Here is a 10,608-nt window from a genome sequence, read left to right on the forward strand (position 1 = left end):
TTCATTTGCTTTCGCCATCAGCGCTCATACTGAGCTCCAACGTCAGTGAGCTGCTCTTGACCGGGATGGCTCTGGAAAGCCACGCCCCAGTTCCTGTGCAGACTGCGGGGCGGGGAGTGAGAGGAATGACTGGGCCTCGCTGGGCATTTGGAGGAGCCCCTCAAGGCACAGGTTTTTCAAGTTCCTTCAAATGTCGCCTCTCGCTCCTACATTTTAGTTAAAGTGCAGCCCTCATTGCTGGTTGTCTACAAATAAAAAGCCCTGTTTAAAATGGGATTTGTTTTCCAAAGCAGGTCAGCATGTCAACGTCCCTCCGAACACACGGCTGATCAAAAGCTGAGACAGATCTCGCTGTTATGCCATGTGATCGCCTCCCAGAACTGATAGAAGCCATCTAGGAATCATCAGAGAGTTGTTTTGTGTTACGTTCTTTAAAAAAAAAAAAAAAAGATTCCAAATCAGATAAAAAAAGAATCTCAGGCTTGAAATGTTGGTGTCTGATGCCGTGGCATTGAAGCTAGCTCTCAGCACAGACTCCAGATGTCTGTGTCTAATAAAAAAATTCTGAGCCCTAACTGGTTTGGCTCAGCGGACAGAGCGTCGGCCTGCGGACTGAAGGGTCCCAGGTTCGATTCCCATCAAGGGCATGTACCTCGGTTGCGGGCACATCCCCATTAGGAGGTGTGCAGGAGGCGGCTGATTGATGTTTCTAACTCTCTATCCCTCTTCCCTCCTCTCTGTAAAAAAATCAATAAAATATATTTTTAAAAATCCTGGAGGCATCAGAAACTCTTGAAGATCCCCTGGCCCATGCCCTGGCCAGTGTGCTCAGTGGTGGAGCATCAGCCTGCATGCCAAAGTGTCGAGGGGTCCACTCCCGGTCAAGGGCACGTACCTGGTTGCAGGTTTGTTCCCCTACCCCAGCCAGGGAGTGTGCAGAGGCAACCAATCAATGTGTCACCTTTACATCAATGTTTCTCTCTCTCTCCCTCTCTCGCGCCCCCCTCCTCCCACCCTCCCACTCTCTCTAAAAATCAATGGAAAAAATACCCTCAGGTGAGGATTAATAAGAAACAAACAAACAAACGAAAAGATCCCTTGGCCCTGCGTGCCTCTTTAAGGCCGAGCTGTCCGTACAGGAAACAAACAGACCATGTGCTTCCAGCCCCAGCGAGGTCTTCCCTGCTTTGAAAGGACGCCTTCATGATTTCCGCAGGAGCCATCCTGCGGACCAACCGGGCAAAGCAAGACAATCACCCGTCGCACACACAATCTGTGTTTATTAGACACCAGGACACGTCGGGAAGCATTCCTCCGCTGTCGGAGGACACCGAGCGCAGATGCTGCTTCAACACAGGCCCCGGGAGGCAAGATACAGGGGAGCAGAGCCACCCGCCCCGTCAGCACCGCACACGCTGAACCTATTTAAAAAGCCGCCCCAGCCCAAGTCGCTGAGCCGTCCATTGGTTTAAAGGGGAAGAGGATATATGTTTAAGACCAAGTCCCACATTTTCAGTTTTTTGTAAGGACCAACCATCACCTCTAAAAGGACCATCGGTCCGCATCTGCCAGACTGGGGTATATTACACCGAGTTGGCCCGAATTGCTTCTGCCAATTCTTTCAACAACAAACCAATCAGGTAAGGTTTCTAAGCACAAACGCTACTACACAGAGACAGGAGCGATGGTGATCCGAGCAACACCGGACGTGTGTGTCCCCGTGCTTCAGTGTCTGGGCAGCTCTGTAGTCCACGAAGGGCATTTGTACGCAGTTTAATGGAACCCACCTGAGGCGAAAGGCGTTTTGCCTAATGAAGTCTCTCCCTCACAGCCCAGCTCCCAGACAGACTGGGCGGCAGGGTCACCCTTGGGGACGCTTGAGAGTTCTGGCACATGAGATCCAAAGGACCCTCCTCCTCCTCCTCCTTGTCCCCCTCCCTGTGGCGGGGGGTCACCTCGCTGGGGACCACGTGGCTGTAGGTGGCTGCGGTCTCCCTGGAGAAGACGGTGTCCTGGTCGTAGGAGATGAGCTCATTGCTGAGGGTCACGGTCGCCACCCGGGTGCGCCGGGAGCAGAGGCGGCCGCACCCCAGCAGCTGGGCGAACACCTTCCGGAAGTCCGCGTTGAAGGCGTAAATGACGGGGTTGAGGGAGGAGTTGGCCCAGCCGAACCAGACGAAGACGTCGAAGGTGGTGTCGCTGACGCAGGGGAAGCCGGCGCGGGCGCCCTCGGGGCGGCGGCTGCAGAAGGGCGCCACGCAGTTCAGGAGGAAGAAGGGCAGCCAGCAGCACACGAAGACCCCCATGATCACCGACAGGGTCTTCAGCACCTTGGTCTCCTTCTGGATGGACGCCCGCAGGCCGGGCTCGGGCTCACGGCGCCCGCACCTCTGCGCGCGCTGCCCCGCCCTCTCCAGGCAGGCGATCCTGCTGATCTGCGCCTGCGCGATGCGGTAGATGCGCGCGTAGGTCACGATCATGATGGCCACGGGGATGTAGAAGCTGATGAGCGAGGAGGCGATGGCGTAAGTGCGGTTCAGGCTGGAGTCACAGTTCTCCTCCCGCACCTCTGGGTCCCCCGCTGTCCCCCAGGACGTCCCGTTGGCCAGGTCGGCTGGCGGCGGGTCCACCGCGCCCCGGGAGCCTGCCTCGTCCCGGTGCCAGTGGAGCTGGACCGGGATGAAGGAGATGAGGATGGACAGGGCCCAGGCCAGGCCCACCATGACCAGGGCCACGCGCGGAGTCATCCTCTGCTGGTAGCTGAAGGGCCTGGAGATGGCCCAGTAGCGGTCCACGCTGATGACGCACAGGTTCAGGATGGAGGCGGTGGAGCACATGATGTCGAAGGCCACCCACACGTCGCAGAAGGCCCCGAAGGGCCAGTGGCCGGCCACCTCCGCCACAGCCTTCCAGGGCATGACCAGCACGGCCACGAAGAGGTCGGACACGGCCAGAGACACGATGAACATGTGGGTCATCCTGGCGCGCAAGTGGCGGCTGCGCACGACGGCCGCGCACACCAGCACGTTGCCCAGCAGGGTCCAGACGATGAGCAGGGTCAGGAGGCCGGCGGTGAGCACCTGCGCGGGCCCCAGCGGCGCCGCCCCCTCCGCTCCCCCCGGGGCGCCTCCGGGAGCCAGCTGCTGCCGCGCGGGGAACTCCGTGCCATTGTGCCCCCGCAGCAGCATGTCGGACTCGGACTCGGACTCCGCGGCAGGGGCGGGCTGCGTGCGCTCCAAACGTCGGCCCTGTGCCCCCCGGGCGGCCCCATCGGGCACCCGGGGGTAGCGCGAGGGAACCCGCGGCCAAGGATCCCAGAGCCCCGGGGGACGCTCACCGCGCGCTGCGCTGGGACCCCGGGGCGCGCGGGGCCTCTTCTCGCCTCGGGCGCCTCCGGGTGGGTGGCCGCGGTGCGCCCCTTCGGTGCCGGCGCTGGGGACAGGAAGTAGCCGGGCCGCGGGGCTGTTCCTGGGAGCCCGCAACGCACAACGCCCCGGCGCGCGGAGCTGTGTCTGGTTCCGAGCCGGAGACGCACGGAGCGAGTCACCACCGAGGGGGCGGGGGCGGGAGGCCGGCTGGAGGCGAGCGTGGCGGCGCTGCCTGGGTCCCCGCGGCTCCCAGGGCCCTAGCTCCTGCCTCCGCGTCTTCGCTCTCCCGCGCGCCCGCCCACGGGTTCCGGGGCGCCCTCTCCTGCTCACCCGCTCGGCCGGTGCCTGGGCAGGGTCTCCCGGCGCCCTGTCTGACGGAGTATGGGAACGAACCCGCAAGTCCTAGAGGCACCCCAGTGCCAGAGCCCCGCAGCGCGCCAGGCAGACGCGCCCGGGAAGACAAATAGGTGCCTGGCCCAGCCCTGTTGCCGGTGCCTCGGCCCTGGCCATGTTTAATAAACAGGAAGGTGGGGTACGTAGGGATGAGTAGGGATGGGGACGGGGGGCGGAGGGCGGGGGGAGCACTGGCTTGCAGGCTGGGAAAGAGCGCTTGTGGGGTACGTGAGGGGGGGCGGGGGGCGGGGGGGCGGGGCGACTCTGGGTTTCTCACAAACCTAAGTCCCAATTTGGACTTGATTCCTGGTTGTGTGACCTTGAGCCCGAAACTTGACCTCCCTGGGCCTTGGTTCCTCATCCTCAAAATGGGGCGATGATGCAAGCCCGGCGGGTGGTGCAGGGGCCCCCCGAGACCGGCCAGGGAAGGCCCACCTGCTCCCTTCACCTGGGCCCCGTGCAGGAGGCTGTCTCCTAGGAACGCCTCCCAGCCTCCCCTCCACACACACTCATTCTAAGATTGGGGGGTTCACCTGGCCTTGAGAGAGTCCTCTTCCCTACCAGCGCCCCCAGTTGTGGAGCCTCTGTGCTTTGGGGCAGAGTTGCTGAGAACCCGGAGATAAGGAGAGGAAAGGGCCCCAGCTGTGGGGGGCTTCCCCTCTGCAGGGCGCTGGCACCATCTTCCTCTTTGTCCGCCCTGAGAGGGATGGATTAATAGCACCTCAGTGCTTCACAGAAGGGGGAACTGAGGCTTGAATGGGTAGGCCAGAGCCTGACATTTCTTTAAAGAGAGAAAGAAAGAAAGAAAAAGGTGGGGAAAGGCTGGGCCGGGAGAGCCCTGTTCCAGGATCTCACCACGCCTCCCTGGGACAAGTTCCGCTTGTGACCCACCCCGTCTGTGCGGAAGGCAACTGGAGAGAAATGAATGGGGATCGGCCTGCCACAGCGTCCATCTGAGACCCGCTGTGAGGTCTAGAAACAGTCTGGGCCCTCCCCCCTCTGCTCAGACCCACCTGCCCCTTCCCCTGGAGCCGCACCTAAGGGCCCCAGCTTCTCAGACTCAGCTGGCTCAGCCCTTCCCCCTCACACACACACCCCTGCCCTGCTCTCTGCTGTGGGAGATGGCAAGACCATCTGTCCGGATGCCTCCGCCTAGAACTGGAGTCACACTCGCCACCTGTCTCCCCATCTCCTCTCCGTCGCTGGCGTCCCTGTCCAGGACTGTGTCCTCCCCACCCTGTTTTATGGTGACACTCTCCTGGGTTCGGGCACTCTGGGCTCTGCTGTGAGCCTCTGTCCACCCTCCGCTCAATGGCAGGCAGAGTGAGCCTTGTCAAATATAACGACGAGCGCGTCATCCCCCGACGGACAGCCCTGGGAGCTCCCTGGGACCCCCGATTCTTAGACAGTCAGGTGAGGTCTTTTATTCTTTTCATCACCTTGCCCTGGCTCGGTGCTCCTTCTCTTGTTGCGCCTCCTCGGCCACAGATAGCCTGGATGCAAGCCACTGCCCTACACATACGCACGCATACACGCCATCTTCCTAGTGGGTCACACGGTTATTAATCCCTCACCCGGATGGCCCCATCTCCTCCTGTCCTGCAGAACACCGACTTAGGAGGTCAGAAAAGAGCCTGGGTTTTGAAGACAGGGGTTTGAATTTCAGTTTCTTATTCTTTTATTCAGCAAATATTTATTTAGCACCTATTATGTCCCAAATGCTGTTTTATCCACGGGAATGCAAGAGTGTATAATATATATATATATATATATATATATATGTGTGTGTGTGTGTGTGTGTGTGTGTATGTATGTATACTAGGGGCCCGGTGCACGAAATTCGTGCACTGGGTGTGTGTGGGGGGGGAGTGTCCCTCAGCCCAGCCTGCCCCCTCTCACATACTGGGAGCCCTCAGGCGTTGACCCCCATCACCCTCCAATCGCAGGATCAGCCCCTTGCCCAGGCCTGACGCCTCTGACAGAGGCGTCAGGCCTGGGCAGGGGACCCTCATTTCCCCCCATCACTGGTTCTGCCCCCAGCCCAGGCCTGATGCCTCTGGCCCAGGCGTCAGGCCTGGGCAGGGGACCCTCATTTCCCCCCATCACTGGTTCTGCCCCCAGCCCAGGCCTGATGCCTCTGGCCCAGGCGTCAGGCCTGGGCAGGGGACCCTCATTTCCCCCCATCACTGGTTCTGCCCCCAGCCCAGGCCTGATGCCTCTGGCCCAGGTGTCAGGCCTGGGCAGGGGACCCCCAGACCCCTCCGATTGCTGGCTCTGCCCCTTGCCCAGGCCTGATGCCTCGGCCAGAGGCGTAGACCCCCATCACCCTCCGATCGCCTGATCGGCCCCTTGCCCAGGCCTGACACCTCCGCCAGAGGTGTCAGGCTTGGACAGGGGACCCCCATCTCCCCCCGATCACTGGCTCTGGCCCCGCCCAGGCCTGATGCCTCGGCCAGAGGAGTTGACCCTCATCACCCTCCGATCACCAATCACCGGATCGGCCCCTTGACCAGGCCTGAGGCCTCCGGCAGAGGTGTCAGGCCTGGGCAGGGGACCCCCAGCTCTCCGCGGTTGCAGGCTCCGCCCCTGCCCAGGCCTAACGCCTCTGGCTGAGGCGTCCGGCCCGGGCAGCGGGGACCCACAGCTGCAGCGGCCCCGCGATCGTGGGCTTCGCTTTAGGCCCAGGCAAGGGACCCCTAGCTCCCGGGACTGCCAGCTTCGACCGTGTCCAGCTCCCATTGCTGGTTCCACCCCTACTTCCTGCTATCACTGGCCAGGGTGGGAAAGGCGCCTGATTCTCCGATCATGGCTGGGGGGCAGGGCAAAGGCGGCCCCAGGGCCGCCTTTGCCCTGCCCCCCAGCTCTTAGCTCCCCCCTGGGTTTCTGATCACTGTCAGTGGCAGGGGGCTTCTTCCTCCTTTCCCTTTTGCCTCCCTGCATTGTGCCTACATATGCAAATTAGCCGCCATCTTGTTGGCAGTTAACTGCCAATCTTAGTTGGCAGTTAATTTGCATATAGCCCTGATTAGCCAATGAAAAGGGTATCGTCGTACGCCAATTACCATTTTTCTCTTTTATTAGATAGGATATATATATATATATATTGTCCTTTCTCTCTTCAAGGTTATAGTCCAGTGTCGGAGATAGACTTTAACCCGAGCATCGCCCAGGGAAAGTTACTCTGTGCCAAGGGCTAGGAAGGAACAGTACTGAGCATTATGAGGGGTTGGCCGAGGCCAGATCGTTAAGGAAGGCTTCCCTAGCAAAGGCCCTCTTTGGGTTGAAATCAGAGTTAAGTGGACAAAAGGGAAGACAGGGAGAAGGAAAGGCAAGGCAGGCGGGAACAGGCATTTCCTAGCTGTGGGAGCTTGGGCAAGTTACTTGATACCTTTGAGCCTCAGTCTCCTCACCTTCAAAATGGGTTGATCACAATAGTTTCAAAGGCCAGTGTGATGAGGCCAAAGTAGAGCCTGCACGAGTGTCTCTGAGCCTCCCTTTTCCCTCTGGCTGTGCCTGTGTCTTAGAGAGGAAATGGCCTAGCCCGGTCTTTGCAGTTACAAAAACCAGGAAGTCACCCTTTGCTGACACGTATCTGAGTTGAGTTTCACTTGTCACCTGCAACTGAAAAAGCCCTGCCTAGCACAGGAAATAAACAAGGTGTCTTAGTCAGATGGTGGCGTGAGAGCAACGGGGTGGACTGGCCGTCTGGGTGGACAGCCGGGACAGGGCTGCACAGAAGAGAGGACATGCGGGCTGGGGGTAAAGCATTCCATACAGAGGGAACAGCATGTGCAAAGGCTCAGAGGCATGAAGCTCCATGGGGGAAAGGGCGGGTCTTCAGAACTCGAAGACTTTTCTCTCCACCGATAAGACCCTATGCGCACACAGTAACAGTATGCAGCCAGGCAGCTGCCGCACATGTCTGTCCCCTGTTCCCGGGACGGCTCCGGAGCAGCGTGCCTTGGGGTGACGATGGTTCAGTGGAGGCAGTGGCTGCCCTTTTCCACGGTTTTCAGAAGAACTGGGCAGAGTAAACAGCTGGAAACCGAGGAGTGTCTTCAGGCAGCCTCAGAAGCCAGCCTCGCTGTCAAGGACTCTCCCCAACTAGACGCTAATAAACTCCTTATCTCTTACCTGGTCCCAGCTGGAGCCCTGTCTTCTGAGGACACAGCGAGGAGGCAATCCCCTCGCACGCCTGGCTCCGACAAAAGTGTACCAAGAGGATTTTCTAAGAACGTTTTAGCCCACGGGGCTTTCCTAATCCAGTCGGCAAATATTCTTCTGTTTAACCTCATTGATCCTCCTTTTTAAATGGGATTTGTCTCCCTGAAACAAATGGCTAAATCGATAGGACCACAGCCAGGATTTTCTGTGGCTGCTGCCCTGGCTGCTATCAAAAGAATCCACGCCGTTTTAAACCCAGACGGGCCTGGTTCCTGGGCGACAGGTCACCTCTGAGCTCCCCCTGGCGCCAGCCCTGCTGATGTGCTTAGCCTGGCTCGGCGGAGCCCAGGCAGAAGGATTGAGATGACCTGCCATCCGCATCCACCCTGCGGCTGGGAAAAGCCACCTCATTGATTGATGGTGACCTGAGGCCGGCGGCAAACCCCAAGGCCAGTGCCCAGGTCCCAGCCCTCCCCAGCTCAGAAGCACGGGGAGCAGAGAGCAGCCATGTCAGGCAGGCGGAAACAGTTATGCCAGAAGGTAGGGCAGGCATGCAGATAGAGGAAGGGAGATGGGCTCACAAGTCAGACAGTCCTGGGTTCAAATCCCTCCTCTCTGACTTACTAGCTCTGGGACCTGGAGCAAGTTACTTAATCTCGCTGAGCCTGAGTTTCCTCATCTTTAAGATGGTAACATTAGCCCTAGCTGGGTTTGCTCAGTGGATAGAGCGTCGGCCTGCAGACTGAAGGGCCCCGGTTTGATTCCAGTCAAGGGCACATGCCTGGGTTGTGGACTTGATCTCCAGTGGGGGGCGTGCAGGAGGCAGCTGATCAATGATTCTCATCATTGATGTTTCTAGCTTTCACTCTCCCTTCCTATCTGAAATCAATAAAAACTATATTTTTAAAAAATAATAATAAAAGCATAATATGCTAATTAGACCAGACGGCCAAACAGCGGAACGACCATTCGGACCACCTTCCAGATGAAGCCGGGGCTGCGAGGGCCAAGCCCCTTGCATGAATTTCGTGCATCGAGCCTCTAGTAAAATAAAATAAAATGGTAACATTAAAGGGAGGAGGGGTTGGGGGAAGCAATTGCAAAGTATAGATTGGTAGTTACAAAATAGTCACAAGGATATAAAGTTCGGCATAAGGAATATAGTCAATAATTATTTATTTATTTATTTATTTATTTATTTATTTATATGCCTAAGTGACCGTTACAACCAAACAACAACCTGAATGACCAGTGGACCAGTCGCTATGATGCACATTGACTAACAGGGAGCAGATGCTCAGTGCAGGAGCTGCCCCCTGGTGGTCAGTGGGCTCCCCACAGCCAACCTCCCACAGCCCATCCTCCCGGCTAGCCCCCCATCAGCCCCGATCAGGGGAGTCAGCTGGCCAACCTCCCCCAAGCCAGCCAACCTCCCGGGGTCCCTCCCCCTGACCAGCCGCCCCCACCCCCCATAGCCCTCGATTGCCAGCCAGGCCAAGGGACCCCACCTATGCACAAATTTGTGCATTGGGCCTCTAGTATTATAATAACTCTATAAGGTGCCAGGTGGGTACCTGAACTATAGGGAGGATCACTTTGCAAATTATGTAATTGTCTACCACTATGTGGTACACCTGAATCTAATATAAAATAGTACTGAATGTCAACTGTAACTTAAAATGAAATTTTTTTATGCTAACATCAATATTTACTATGCAGAGCTATTATGAATAAATGACATGCTGTACTTAGGAAATGGCAAGTTGGTATTAGTCAGGTTTTGTTATCATAATGCTGCATAACAAACAGCCCCCCCAACCTAGTGGCCTAAAACAACAAACACTTGTTTCTCACTACTGGTCTGTGGTCAGCTGGGAAGATGGTACAACTCTTCTATAAGTTTGAAATTATCTCAGAATAAAAGAAATCTTAAATGAATATATTGATTAGAACTGCCTTCAGCTGTGAGTACCAGAAAACCTGACTGCTCATGGCTCATACAATAACAACATTTAGTTCTCTAATGCAGTGGTTCTCAACCTTGGCTGCACATGAGAATTACCTGGGAATCTTTTTTAAAATCCTGATTTCTGGGCCTCATCCTCCAGAAATTCTGTTTCTTTGTTACTAATGTTGTGCCCCGGCCCCATAATAAAGAAACAGAATTTCCGGAGGACGAGGCCCAGAAATCAGGATTTTAAAAAGATTCCCAGGTGATTCTAACGTGCAGCCAAGGCTGAGGACCACTGCTCTAATGTAACAGGAAATTAAGAGGAAGCAAGCAAGGGCTGGTGCAAAAACTCAGCGATGTAACCGAGGACCCAGATTCTTTTCATTTTTTTCCGCTTTTCACCCAAATCTCTGCTTTCTCCACCTTGTGGCTTTGTGCCCCTGGAGCCTCAGGGTCGCAGGGCGGCTGTTACAGCGACAGGCACCACGACCAAATCCAAACTCCAGGAGCAAAATGCAGGGAAGCCACGTCAGAGCGACTGTTCTTCAGGTGTCTCTCGCCGGTCACCAGTGAAGAAAATCTTAGACGGACCTTCTGTCTCATTGGCCAGAACGGAATCACACGGCCGCCCCTGGCCACAAGGCAGACCGTGAACTGTTTCAAGTACAAGGCGGAGGGCGCAGAAAGCCTAGGCTTGGCTTAAACTAACCATGACCCATCACCTGAGAAGGG

At 57.0% G+C, this 10,608-nt stretch overlaps 1 protein-coding gene across 1 annotated transcript; it reads right to left on the reverse strand.

Annotated features, from left to right (window-relative positions):
- Positions 1–441: 441 nt before the first annotated feature.
- On the reverse strand, positions 442–3,900 carry DRD5 (dopamine receptor D5). The gene has a single exon (XM_059675761.1). It carries the CDS (start codon positions 3,186–3,188, stop codon positions 1,809–1,811), a length of 1,380 nt encoding a protein of 459 aa, XP_059531744.1. The 5' UTR covers positions 3,189–3,900; the 3' UTR covers positions 442–1,808.
- Between the last annotated feature and the right edge of the window lie 6,708 nt (positions 3,901–10,608).

The sequence above is a fragment of the Myotis daubentonii genome, chromosome 1, assembly GCF_963259705.1.
Source record: "Myotis daubentonii chromosome 1, mMyoDau2.1, whole genome shotgun sequence".
NCBI classification, from domain to species: Eukaryota; Metazoa; Chordata; class Mammalia; order Chiroptera; family Vespertilionidae; genus Myotis; species Myotis daubentonii.